Source organism: Macaca mulatta, chromosome 14 (genome assembly GCF_049350105.2).
Source record: "Macaca mulatta isolate MMU2019108-1 chromosome 14, T2T-MMU8v2.0, whole genome shotgun sequence".
NCBI lineage: Eukaryota > Metazoa > Chordata > Mammalia > Primates > Cercopithecidae > Macaca > Macaca mulatta.
The window spans coordinates 47,868,351-47,882,568 of NC_133419.1; the positions used below are offsets into that span (position 1 = coordinate 47,868,351).

General features: G+C 44.1%; 1 protein-coding gene across 10 annotated transcripts in view; it reads right to left on the bottom strand.

The window, feature by feature from the left end:
* The window catches only part of OTOG (otogelin), a 104,560-nt gene that overhangs the window by 52,235 nt on the left and 38,107 nt on the right, over positions 1–14,218 (bottom strand). For all 10 annotated transcript variants that reach the window (XM_077963156.1, XM_077963151.1, XM_077963153.1 and 7 more), the window contains 5 exons: positions 9,465–9,572; positions 4,443–4,581; positions 2,676–2,810; positions 2,246–2,392; positions 1,836–1,955 (listed from right to left, as the gene is read on the bottom strand). In XM_077963156.1, the coding sequence (XP_077819282.1) occupies positions 1,836–1,955; positions 2,246–2,392; positions 2,676–2,810; positions 4,443–4,581; positions 9,465–9,572 (649 nt within the window). The remainder of the gene's footprint in view (positions 1–1,835; positions 1,956–2,245; positions 2,393–2,675; positions 2,811–4,442; positions 4,582–9,464; positions 9,573–14,218) is intronic.

Here is a 14,218-nt window from a genome sequence, read left to right on the forward strand (position 1 = left end):
TTGCCTGACATGACACATAGATTTTAGGGTGGCCGCCATGATCCTTGCCTCCTGATATTCATGTTCTTGTAAAATCCCCTTCCCTTGAGTGTAGAAGGGACCTATGCCTTGCCTCAAACCAACAGAATATGGCTCAGGTGATGGGATGGACATGGCCATGTGTATGTGATCACACAATTCCCAACATGAGATCCCAGAGCCCATCTTGCTGGAGTCTCTCCCTTGCTGGCTGTGAGGAAGCAAGCAGCCATGCTGGGGGACCCCACATGGATGGAAGTGTCAGTGGTCTCTTGTTGCTGAGGGTGGTCTCTGGCCAAAAGCTGGCCCCAAAATAATGGAACCTTTAGTCCTACAGTTGCAAGGAGCTGAATGTAATCAACAACCATGTGAGCAGGTGAGGATGCAGTTCCTTCCCCAGTGGAGCCTCCAGATGAGAGCCCAGCCCTGACTGACACCTTGATTGCAGCCTTGTGAGACACTAAGCAGGGAACCAAGTCAGGCCGTGTCCTAACTTCCTGGCCCACAGAAACTGAAATAATACATGAGTGTTGTTTAATGCCACTAGGTCTCATAAAATTGTTACATAGCAGTAGATAACTAATACAGATGTGTCCGATGTCTGCTGAATCTCTTTCCTTAGACTACATTTTCACTAGAGAACCCCATGGTATGCCGAATAGGATTAGCAAGAGAGAAATATGATGTGTATGGGGGTGTGGGGACAATAAGGGTTAGTCACCCACTGAGCTTCTCTAAAATGGGGGTGTGTTAGGGTGCACTTTTCAGAGGCTGTGGGAACAGCCTTGTCCCACCTCAGGATTTCAGAGTCTGTGAAAACAGCCCTGTCCCACCTGGAACAGTTGAGCTCCAGGACATGCCCAACTGCTCCCCCTACCCCAGTCTACATAAGCTCATCTCCGTGTACTTCCCAGCAGGGCATTAAGATCACTAAGTCTAGGAAAGGCAAATATATAACACTCACATCACCACTCTCCCCTGCTGCTCTCATGGCAGACATAAATAATCGATCACAGTCCTCCTTCCAGCTGAGCTTGACACAGATCTTGGATGTTTCTCAATATAGCTCCCAAGCAGCCTCTTTTGACCAATCAGAGTTGTCACATGAAGTGAAATCTATTCATCAGCTCTCTCTTGGCCCAGTCCCCTCTCTTTGCAGAGGATTGCAGAGATGGGATGTACTCAAGGTCACCCAGAAAGTCAATAGATGACCCAACAAGAACCCAGGTCTCCTGCTCTCAACTCAGAGCTGTTTCCCCCACAGCTCACAGATTGACAGCCTCAGTTGGACATCTCTCAGATTGTCCCTTGGGGCAGACCCCCTCATTTCTATCTATGCTAGTGTTGCCCTTCCTCTCAGAGATCTTATCTCTGATATATTCATCTATTTAAGCATGGCCCAAACTTTAAGTGCCAGCACCAGTCTCATCTCCTTCAGGAAGACTTCCCTGATTGCCTCAACCCTCCTCAGTCTCTCTTGGTCTCTTCTCTGTGTCAGACCTAGTTCCAGGCACCGGGGGGCATCATGATGAGTGACCATCTCTCCTGGGACAGACTTTATCACCTGCTCAACCTTCCACCACCCTGCCAGGGCTTGGTCCAGGGTAGGGTGGGCAGCTGGATTTGTGAGACAAGATGATGCATGATCTTTGGGCCATAGGACAGAGTCTAGGGTTAGGGATGCAGTCAGAGGCTGAGAGAATATTGCAGGAGAAACCTCACACCAGCATCCCTCTTCCCTGACCTGGGGCCAGGTTCAGTGCTGGCAGTGCCCATCTGAGTGAGGGGCATAAGCCAGCCTGGAGGAGAGGCTTTACCTCAACTGCAACCCAACTGCTGCCAAACTCCTGGGGGTTAGTTAGCTCTAGGTTCTCCGGGGTCCTCATCTCATTGATGGTTTTTAAGTCAAAGTTCCCACAGAGGCCTGCCAGCTGGCCCTGAAAAGAGAGAGGACACCATGGTCAGTTGCAGGCATGCCAGGGGTGAGCCACAGGCAGAGGGATCCCCATGAGCCCAGGAGTCTATCATGGACCTAGAAGTCACTGCTGAGGTCACAGTTTGAAGAGGGATGGAGCAATGTCAGAGGAGAAGGGGCCCAGAGCAGGGTGGAGGAGAGAACAGAGGCATGCTCTTCTTGGCTCCTCAGAGAGGGTACAGCTCACCCAAGGACACCCAGGGCTTGGCTCAGCCCCAAGCAGGAGCAGAGGGTCACTGTTCATGTAAGTACCTGCCACTGAGGCCCAGCCTGGATGTGCACTGTGGTTCTCTGGTCCCACAAGAGGGTGATGTGTTCCCGTGGGAAATGCACCAGTGTGAAAAATCCCACTCGCCATGTGTGGACCTCCTGCTTGTCATCCAGGAAGCTCTCTGGACTCTAGAGGGACAGAGATGGTCACTCCTGAGCCCAAGTGCCTCCCAGTGCCCAGGTCAGCTATGCCTGCAGCCAGGACCTCACCAATGCCTCTGCCTCCCTCATACCCTGCCATTGGCCTCTGTGTTCCCGACCCTGGCCAAGAGGAATTCAGTCTGGGCTCCTAACTCAGTGGCTCTCCAAGAGAAACTGCTGTGGTAAGGAAGCCAGTCCTCAGCCCTCTTCTGCCCCAACCCCTGGTAACCTGTAAATTGTCTACACAACCTTCACAGGCACTGGGCCTTACAGGATTTCCAGAGTCATCATCAAAGACAATGAGTGAGCTCCCAACGTTGATAGAAATAAATTTCCTGCAGATCATGCCGGAGCTGTAGCAGTTCACATTCTCTACAATCACAGAGAAGCTGACATCTGACATGCTCTGAGGAGAGAATAAGCGAGTCCAATAAAACAAGGGAGAAAAGAGATCCTGCCGAGAGGTACAGAGGTGGAGGAACACGCACTCCGGAGCGGCTTTCAATCTACTTCTACTTTGTGTTTGCTGAGCTGTGTGACTTTGGGCAACTTCTGTTCTCTGAAGCTGTTCTGGTTTTGGATGCCTAGTGTAGTGCTTAACATGTAGTGACTCCCCAAAATATCTGACGAATTTATGTATTAACAAATATACAATAGGGATGATTGTGTTGATAGGGTATGGGGAAGAGGCACTGTCTCACATACATCCTTGATGCTAGTGTAAGCTTTTTGAAGGGGAATTTGCTGGCATCGAATATTTTAAATGTACATAGCTTTTTATACAGCAATTCCACTGCCAAGAACCTGGGGATACATCCACACAGGTATTCACTGCAGCATTTAAATATTGGAGACAACCTAAATGTCCATCGATGGGGAAAAAATAAAACAAACTAGAGGGCGGTATTCTGTAGAATTCTACACAGCTGTTCAAAAGAAAAAAGTGTGTACAAACTATATGAAATCAAGTCCAAGGTATCCTATTAAGTGAAAAAAGCACATTGTAGAATCCTATTCACATAAACTAAACAAACTGTGTGTGTGTGTGTGTGCGCGTGTGTGTGTGTGTCCATGTCTCACAGAAAAATGGTCTTGCAGGATTCATCCCCGACTGGAGTGGTTATTCAACAGGAGACAGGAACAGAAGAAATGGGAAGGGGAATATTTGTTTTTAATATACACTGCAGTAACCTTTAGAACTTTTTAAATAAAATGAGGTCAATAATCTTTATCTCGTGGGGATTTACTGCAGTTATGTGAAAGACCCCAGTACAGTGCCTGCCCTGTAGATAGGATTCCTTCCATAAAAGGTTTTGGCATTGTTATTATTATATGTTATTTTTATTATTGATGTCACTCTTATAAGATGAGATAGGCTATTAGCAAAACCAAGGTCCCCTGGGTGTGTCTGTGACACTCCTCCACCATGGCAGTGCCCCTTCCTCCTGGGGTAGGGATCCTGCCTTCACTGTGCCCCCAACATCACCAGTTTTCTTCCTCCAGGTGAGCTGAAAATTATAACCTGTGACTCCTTTAAGCACACCAACTCTCCAGTCAGATTTCTTGGTCAAACTTGACCCCAGCTCTACCACTGACTGATGGGGGACCTTGGGCAAGTTACCTGACTTCCCTTAGCCTGAATTGTTACATCTATACCATGGGATCCATAAACTTTACCTTGCAGAGCTCCTGTGATATTTAAGTGAAATAATCCACAAAATATGGCCCAATAGACCCCTAGGTATATAATAAAAGCTCAAAAAGCATTGGCTCTTGCTATTATAGACAGAAAAAAGCACTGGGACCCAATACAGCAAGATTATAACAGTGAGCAGACCGGCAGTGTGGTACCTCGGGACTGGTGAACTCCATCCAGCCTTGAGCTTGCATCTCAGCACTTCTTCTAGTCTCTAGACAGCCCCAACTCAGGGCTTAGATTCCCAACCACCCAATTCTGCATCGGACTGGAGTCCAGAGCACCACGGTGCCCTGACAGGTCTGCATGGAGCCAGCTGGGCAGAAACATCTGGGAACTCACCTTGACCAGGTGCACTTTGCATGCCCCCACGAAGTCAAACGGGAGCCCATCAAATGTGCGGTAATGCCGGTCGCCATAGGCAGTGCAGGTGGAGGCGCAAGGGTGGAGGGTGCACTGGAATGAGCCCCGCTGGCACACACTGAAACACACAGGCCCAGACCAGCTCGTAGAGCACACCCACCCCATACCTGAATACTCATGACAGAGCCATGGCCTATCGAATGCACGCGCACTGTCTCCCTTGGCAAAGGGGTCAACAAACACCAACCTATAACAGGAGTCTCAAGGGCAAGATTGTGATTTCATGCAGGAGACACCAGGGCTCAGAGAGGTTACAAGACACAGCCAATAAGTAATGGACCTGATATTTAACCCAGATCTATTTAACTCCAAAGTCCATATTCCCTTTACCACTCCGTTCATTCACTTACCAATTCATTCAACAAATATTAGGTGCCTACCATATCCCAGGCATTATTCCAAAATTTTGTGATACATCAATGAATAAAACAGCAAAAAAAGAAAACCGTCTGCCTCTGGGAATGTTTATTCTAGAGGAAGAAGAGATACACTAAATAAAAAGTAATAAGGCAGTGCGAGTATGTACTATAGTGCATTAGAAGGCAATGAGTGTTATGCGAGAGCAGGATACAGGTCACTGGGAATGTGGGTGGAGTGGGTTACAATTTTAAATAGGGTGGTTGGGGCACATGTGAGTAGAGATGTAAAGGAGGTGACAGAGTTAGTTTCATGGGCATCTGGAAGAAGGTTGTTCCAAACAAAGGATACAGCCTCTCCAAAGGCTCTGGGGAACACTTGGGAGACAACATGGCTAAAATGGAGAGTGTACGGGCAAGAGAGTAGAAGAGGAATTCAGAGGGGCAATGGAGGGTCAGGTGACATGGGTCCAATAGGGCCACTATAGGAAGGTTAGCTCCTGCTAGGAATGGGAGCAGGGGGTGGGCATTGGAAGACTTGATCATGGGAATGACACTATGTGATTTATGTTCCACTCTGGCTACCGTACTGAGCCTAAGCTCAAGGGGGTCAAGGGGAAGCAGAAAGACCAGTTGAGTGGCTACTGCAGCACATCAGGGAAGAGATGATGGCAGCCTGGAGTAGGGTAACAGCAGTGGAGAGACTGAGAAGTTGTCAGATTCTGGGTGTATTATGAAGGTAAAACCAAAGGGATTTGTGGACAGGTTGGATATAGGTAGTGAGAGACAAGACACGAGGTTGACTCCAGCTTTTTTTGGCCTGAGCAACTAGAAGAACGAAGTCTTCATCAACTCAGATAGGGGAGGCTGAGGGAGAAGCAGGTTTGAAGGGGAAGATCAGATGTGCTGTTCTGGATATGTTAAGTTGAGACCTCCATTAGACATACATATGGTGATGTCAGGTAGGCAGTTGGATGTGTGAACCTAGAGTTGAGAAGCATGGATTGGACTACAGGTAGAAATCTGGTAGTCCTCTGCCTATGGATGGGCCTTGTAGCCATGAGATTGGGTGAGTTCACTAAGAGAGTGAGTATAAATACAGAGGAGGAGAGTTCCCTTGGGTTGCTCCAATATCAAGATGTTGGAGAAGAGGAAGAACCAATGAAGGAAGCCGAGAAGGAACAGGAAGAGAGGTCAGAGAAAAAGCAAGAGGAGGTAGTGTCCCAAAAGCCACACGAATGAAAGTATCAAGAAGGAGGGAATAATGGACAAGTGATCAACTGTGTCAAATGTTGCCCACGGGTCTAGGAAGGTGAGGACTGAGAAAAGAAAACTGGATATGGCAATATGGAAGTTACTGGTGACCTTAGTAGGAATAGTTTCGATGGAATGATGGAGAAAATGCCTGACTGAAAGGGCTTAAAGGGGAATGGGAGAACAGGAAGTTGAAGCAGCAAGTATAGAAAAAGTGTTCAGGGAGTTTTGCAATAAAAGGCGAGCAGAGAAATGGAGCAGTTTCTAGGAGGTTGGAATTTTTTCAAACAATATATTTTTATGCAATAGGGATGAGCCAGTAGAGAATGTAAATTGCTTATATGGGAGAAAAGAGGGAGAGATGCTGCAGTGATGCCCTTGGGTGGGCAAGTGAGGAGCTAGGACCCAGAGGACAAGGGAAGAAATTGGCTTTAGATAGGAACACGGACACTTAGTTCATCTGTTGTACAGGCAAAATACTTGGGTATAGAGCTTGGAAAGTTCTCTTCTCATGGCTTTAATTTTCTCAGGGAAATAGGAAGCAGGATCATCAGCTGAGAATGAGAGGGAAGGAGGTGTCAGGGCTTTAAGGAGAGAAGAGAAGGAGTGGAATAGTTATCTAGCGGGATGAAAGAGCAAAGGAGACCCAGGAAATACAGTCCGAGAGCCCATCAGCTTTAAGGGCCTTTTCCACCCTTCTGAGCCCATCAATTTAAAATGAGAGCTGGCAGTGGGGTTTTGCGCATCCCTCCAGTCACATTCAGCTGCATGGATGCAGGTACAAAGGAAGTAAAGGTGTGGATGTCACCAGGGTTGTGGTTTTGCCAAACAAGTAGGGCAAAGCAGGAGGAGGAAGAGAAGTGGGGCTGCATTCAAGGAAGTAATATGGTTCCGGACCACAGGTTGAGGTAAAAGGGAAGGGGAGACATTGAGGGGGTGAGAGGCAGCAGAGAGGTGGTAGGGACCATGGATGAGAAATCCCTGTGGGGTTGCAGGATTGAGGGAGTCAGAGAGGGAGTGGAGTAGAAAGACAGAAGGTGAGGTGAGACTCACTGGGATATGGGCTGGGTGAGTTGTTGGGAATGGCAACATCTACAAGATGACCCCTCACTCCACTAGGATGGAGAAAGATCTTTGCAAGAGAGGATGAAGAATCTGAGATGTCGGAAGATACTAGAAGCACCTCTAAATGGATACCAAAATCTCCAAGAAGTAAGGAAGGAGTAGAGTTGGCAAGAGTCACAGAGCTCAGTGCCAAAATATTTGGAAGTAAAGGGGCATGACCCTGGGCTCCGTGTCTGACAGCAACAATGAGGGGTAGGCTTTCTCCAATCACGTGCCATAGACACACTCAGTCATGCACTGAGTCCATGCGGCTTCCTGAGTATGTGTATCCATCCTGTCATTCACCTACCTACATGACCTACGACTCAGCCATAAATGCATAAATGCTGGAAATACTCCCACTGTGGCTGACCATGCTGCAGACCATGGCGACATGGAACGCAGAGCTGGGAAGAGATGGGCAGCCGGGCTCCCTCCTGGTAAAGAGATCACAGCAAATGCTCAAGTCACACCAGCGCAACACATCTCCAGCACCCACCTCCCCATGGGAGAGCAGCTGGAATCTGGGCCACAGTGGCAGGTCCTTCGAGAGCAAATGTCGAGGTTTGTCCGTGTATTAGGAGGTAGAACTTTTACAACTGAGTTAAAAAGTAAAAACTTGCCCGTCTATCTCCTAGTTTTCCATGGAAGAGAGGACACCCATCCTATGGCCAGTCAGCCTCTCCTATGAAGGCATATGCCTCTTCGAGTCAGGGTTCCAAATTCTAAATAATCCCAGCTCTTCGGCCTTGGCTCCAGACTCCTCACCACCTCTGCCTTGGTTCTGATTTATGAGCACAATGCACTCACAGGAGAGGATTCAACGTAACTCAGCTATCCCCTGCCTGAGGGTGAGGGTGCTGCTACAGTGTCTGGAGTCTAGTGAAGTGATGGAAGCGAATCCATCTCAGGGCCTGAGCACCCCTGGGCAAATCCAGGCCAGCCATCCCCAGTCTCTCACCTGATGTGCCTGGCATACCTGGTCTGCTCTGGCTCACCACAGTCACAAAATCCCAAGAAAAAAAAAACGAGCACACAGCCTGTGCAGAGGTCTGTGTCTTAACATTATACCCAGGGACTTCTGGGGTCAGACAGCCAGGGCTCCGACCCTACAAGTGCACTCTGATGTATCTGAGGAAACCAGTCTTGGAGCAGATGGGCTTGACCGTGACCCTGCTTCTAACACAGAAAGAAACACTATGGCCTTCCTCTAGGCCAGAGGAACAGGGTGGTTTCAATCCCAGCACGGGACAGGGACTGGGGGCCATGCTCCAGCTACCCAGATGGGTCTCTGAGATAGAACCTCTCTGAGCTTCTCTGCTGGGCCCTGGAGTTCCAGTGCCAGGGGCTTCCTGCTCACCTCAGGCCACCCCTAGCTGGTTCTCGAAATTGGAACAGTGACTGGTTTTACTCTCCAGCATCAGGGCACATTTATAATTTCTCATCCCCTCCCCCAGCATTCTCTCTATCAGAAAGCTGAGTCTATCTACTGCCTACCCACCGCTGTGTGTCCCAGAACAGGCCCTGCAGAACCAGCCCCGAGTCTGTTTCCATAGAATCCAATCCAGGTGCACACAATCCCACATACACATACTTACATTACTAAACAAATACCCTCACACATACTTTCATACACAAGAATGTATCTATTCACAAGCAAACACAATGCACACTTACATAGATATTTACACTTACATGTGAATACAAATACGTATAGCCATTTTACACATATAGCCACACTTTTCACATACATGTGCACACATTTTTAAATGCCTCCATATGCACAAAAGTATATATAAACACACCTGTCTACATATACAAATTTCTAATTGTATATATTCACTGACATATTGAGTTTGTGAATGCCCGTCTTTTTATATACATCCATGCACATGCATGTTCACATATGCACATATGCATTTTGGATTTGCACTCACACTCATATGTTCATATAAATATGCGAACAAATTGTCATGGTTACAAATATGCATGTATACACATTCACATACATGACTGAGCAAACATATTTATGTAAAAACAAAAATATTCCTTTGTATGCATATACTCCTATGTGTACACAAACCCCTATACCACACACAACACACAAACACACAACATGAATACAAACATAACGAAAGGGGAATGCTAGACTATACTCTTGATCATGCACCCATATCCATGCCCCCTCCCAGCAAAAAAGCAAAGCCTGCTTGGGACCCTCACTTACCAGGTATGGCAAGGAGACATCACCTGGTCCCCAGGGAAATACTCCTTTCCCTTCCAAGTGCAGGGGCACTCCTCTGGCAGGAAACATGCATCCCCGTGTCTGAGCAGACTGTAGGGACACAGTAAGCAGGCGGTCAGGAGAGCTCCCTGCCCATAGCTGCCATCTGTGGAGGACCCTGCCTCAACCTGGATGCTCGGAGGTGGCTTCCAGCATTTACCCTAGAAGAGACTGACTGTGTATTCACTGCCCATCCTGCTGCTGCCCAATGAGGTTCAGAGGGACCTCAGTAATTGGAAAAACCAGTAACGGACTAGGTCCAGCCTGAAAGTCTCTGTCATCCATCAAGAAGCGAGGTTTATCTCTACCAGCCATAGCCCTAGTGGCCAAGTGGATGCCAGCTGATCCTTAGGCACTAGTTGTATACTAATGAACAGGCCATGGATATGGGTGCTGACCCTCCTACCCAGGTTGTTCATGGAGCTCTCAGATCACAGGCCCCAAAGCTGCAGCACTGCCATCTTCTAGTCTGGTTTCCATGAAATCTGACCACTCCCAGGCCGGAGCCAAGGGTGCCTCAGGGCATTTATTAAAGCTCTCAGGCCACAGCATCATGCTAGATCCAGGCATCAACAGGATACAGCCTGGGGCAGGGCTAAGAACACAAACTTTGACAATAAATAATTTTTCATTCAAATCCAGGATCTACCTGAAACAAGTTACTTAACCTTCCTATTTTATTTTTCAAAAGAATACAAGCACATGGGTTAAGGAGGTAAAAAGAAAGGGTGCTATAGGCATTATACTGAAAGGAGTCCCTTGTTAGTTGCTCCTGTATCCAGATTTTCTGCCTGGAGGCACTTTCTGGACTACAGTACAGGATGATGGAATCCAAGCACAGCACGATGTCTCACTGAGAAGAGCAGACAGAAAATGGGGTTCAGGGCTTCTGAAGTGGCCAGAACGTCCAGGTCAGGATATACAATGGAAGGGATTAAAATCAAAGTTCTAAATTAGAAATGCAAGAGCAAACTAAATCCAAAGTAAGTAGTAAAATAAATGAAGATAAGAGTAGAAATTAGTGAAATAGAAAACAGAACAATAGAGACAAATCAATGAAACCAGATGCTGGTTATTTGAAAAGACCAATAAAATTGACAAACTCCTGTGTAAACTGAATGATAAAAAGAGGGACAGGAATACTCAAATTACCAATATCTAGAACAAACAGGAGACAATGCTACAGACTCTACAGATAGTAAAGGGAAAATAAGAAAATATTATGTACAATGTTAAGTGAATAAATTTGACAACTTAGATGGGATGGACAAATTCCTTAAAAGACGCAAACTATAAATATTCAGCCAAGAAGGAACAGGTAAACTGAATTAGCCCAATACCTTGAAAGAAATTCAGTTTGAAGTTAAAAATCTTCCAAGACTGGTAAATTCCACCAGGCATTTAAGGAAGAAATAAATACAAGTTTTAAACAAACTCTTCCAAAAACTGAAAAGGAAAGCATACTTCCCAACTCATTTTCTAAGACCAGCGTTAATCTGATAACAAAATCAGACAAAAACATTGCAAGTATGGAAAACCACAGACCATAGAATATTAAATAACACATCAGTCACAACTGGGGTTTATTCCAGGAATGTAAGACTGGTTTAAGACTTTAAAAATCAACCAATGTAATTTGCCACATTTATAAAATAAAGGGAAAATATCCTATGATATTCCAATAAATAAAATCAATTGACAGGCTTGGTGAGGTAGCTCATGCTTATAATCCCAACACTTTGGGAGGCCAAGGTGGGAGAATTATTTGAGGCCAGGAGTTCAAGACCATCCTGGCCAACATGGTGAACCCCCTTCTCTACTAAAAATACAAAAATTAGCCAGATGTGATGGCCCATGCCTGTAATCTCAGCTACCCTGGAGGTTTAGGCATAAAAGTCACTTGGACCTGGAGGTTGCAGTGAGCCAAGATCACAGCACTGTGCTCCAGTCTGGGCGACAGAGTGAGACTCTGTCTCAGAAAAAAATAAAAAATAAATAAAAAATCAATTGACAATTCAGCACCCATTTATTATTTTTTAAAAAAATTGCAGCATAATAGAAATAAAAAGAAACTTCCCTAATCTGATAAAGATCATTTGCAAAAAAAAAACTACAGCAAATGTTAGAATTAACGGTAGAAGACTGACTGCTTTACCCAAAACAAGACAAAGGCAATGATTTTTACTTCCATCACTTCTATTCAAAAGTGTATTGTAAGTCCAATACAGCACGATAAGGCAAGAAACATATGAGCTGTAAAAATTTAAAACAAAGAAGTAAAACTGTTTATTCACAGATGACACGATCACTTACTGAAATCCTAAAGAATCTGCCCAAGAAAAGCCACTAGAACTCATAAATGAATTTAGCAAGATTGCAGAATACAAGTTCAATATGTGCAAATCGACCGTATTTCTATATTGTGGCAATTAAAAAATGGAAAATTAATAAAATAATACAGTTTATAACATCAACAAAAACAGCAAATACCTATGAAAACTTCAATGAAAAATGTGTAAACCTTTACATGAAAACTATGAGATATTGCTGAGAGAAGTTAATGAAGACCAATAAACAAGAAAATAATACCATATTTGTGGTTTGGAGTACTTACTGGTGCTAAGATGCCAATTCTCCCCAAATTGATCTATAAATTCAACACAGTTTCATTCAAAATCTCAGGCGCTTTTTTTTTTTTTTTTGGTAGAAATTGATAAGGTGATCCTAAATTTACTTGGAAATGCAAAGACCTAAACAACTTTTTGAAAGAAAAGTAAAAAGTTGAAGAACTCTCACTTCCTGATTTCCAGGCTTACTATAAAGCTTCATAAATCAAGAGAGTGGATATTGGCATAAAGACAGACAAATAGATCAATTGAACAGAAAATAGTTCTGAAATAGACCCACGTGTATACAGCCAATTAATTTTTCACAAAAATGCCAAAGCAATTACATGGGGAGATGAAAGTCTTTTTTAAAAAATGGGGCTACAACCACTGGATGTCCATCAAAAAATAAAATAAAATAGACCTTGACCCCATTTTGCAACATGTGTAAAATATAATAATTTTAAATAGGTCATAGGCTTAAATGTAAAAGCTAAAATTGTAAAACTGGCCAGTTGCAGTGGTTCCCACCTGTAATCTTAGCATTTTGGGAGGATTTCTTGAGGTCAGGAGTTTGAGACCAGCCTGGACAACACAGCAAAACCTCCATCTCTACAAAAAATTTAAAAAATTAGCCAGGTATAGTGGTGCACACCTGTAGTCCTAGCTAGTCAGGAGGCTGGGGCAGGAGAATCGCTTGAGCTAAGGAGTTCAAGGCTGCTGTGAGCTGCGATGGCACCACTGCACTCCTGCCTGAGCAGCAGAGCAAGACCTTGTCTGTAAAAATAATAATAATAATAAATTAATGATTTAATCCATCACATTTAACTGTAAAACTCCTAGAAGAAAACATAGGAGAATATCTTTGCAACCTTGAGGACTAACTATAAAGAAAAAAATGATAAATTAGACATCATCAGAAATGAAGGAGATTTTTAAAAGAAAAAAATTAGACATTATCCAAATTAAAAACTTCTCATCAGGAGTTTTTAGATACTTCAAGGCATGTTAAGTAAATAAATAGGCAGACTCACACTGGGAAAAAACATTTGCAATACATATGCCTGACAAAGGACTTGTATCTAAAATATATAAAAAATTTTTACAACTCAATCAAATGAAAAAGACCAAATTAAAAAATGGACAAAAGACCAGAACAGACACTTCACAAAGAAAGATACACAAATGGCCAATAAGCATATGAAAAAGTACTCATAGTCATTAGGGAAATACAAATCAAAGCCATAATGAGGTAGGACCATGTACTTGCTGAAATAACAAAAATGGAGAAGACTGAAAACACCAAGTGTTAGTGAGGATGTGGAACAGCCAGATTCTCACACACTGGAAGAGGATGTGGAACAGCCGGATTCGCAAACACTGGAAGAGGATGTGGAACAGTCAGATTCTCATACACTGGAAGAGGATGTGGAACAGCCAGATTCTCAAACACTGGAAGAGGATGTGGAACAGTCAGATTCTCAAACACTGGAAGAGGATGTGGAACAGTCAGATTCTCACACTGGAAGTGTAAAATTGTCCAATCACTTTGAAAAACAGCTTGACAGTTTCTTATATAAATATGAATCTATCCTAGGACCCAGCATTTCCACCCTGAAATGTTCATCCAAAGGAAATAAATAGCAACCTTAGTCAAAATAGTCCCAAACTGAAAACAATCCAGATGTCCATCAATGTTTGAGCAGATAAATAATTGTTTTCTTTTTTGAATCTTGAAAATTTTATTGCTGAGCTAAAGAATCCAGATCCAAAAAAGTTTGTGAGTGTGTATGTGTGTGTGTTTGTATATATGTGGATCTTTTTACATAAAGTTCTAGAACAGAAATAACTACTGTATGTGACAAAAAGCCAGTGTCTGCCTAGCACTAACAGGGGTAGGATTGACTACAAAGGAGTATGAGGGAAACTTTGTTGGTGATAGAAATGTTATATATCTTAATTGTGATGATATATACCTAGATGTCAAAATTCATCAAACCATACACTAAAAATAGGTACATTTTATTATATATAAAGCCTTTGCAGATAAATAATTGTGCATCCATATAATGGAATTCTACTGGAATAGAA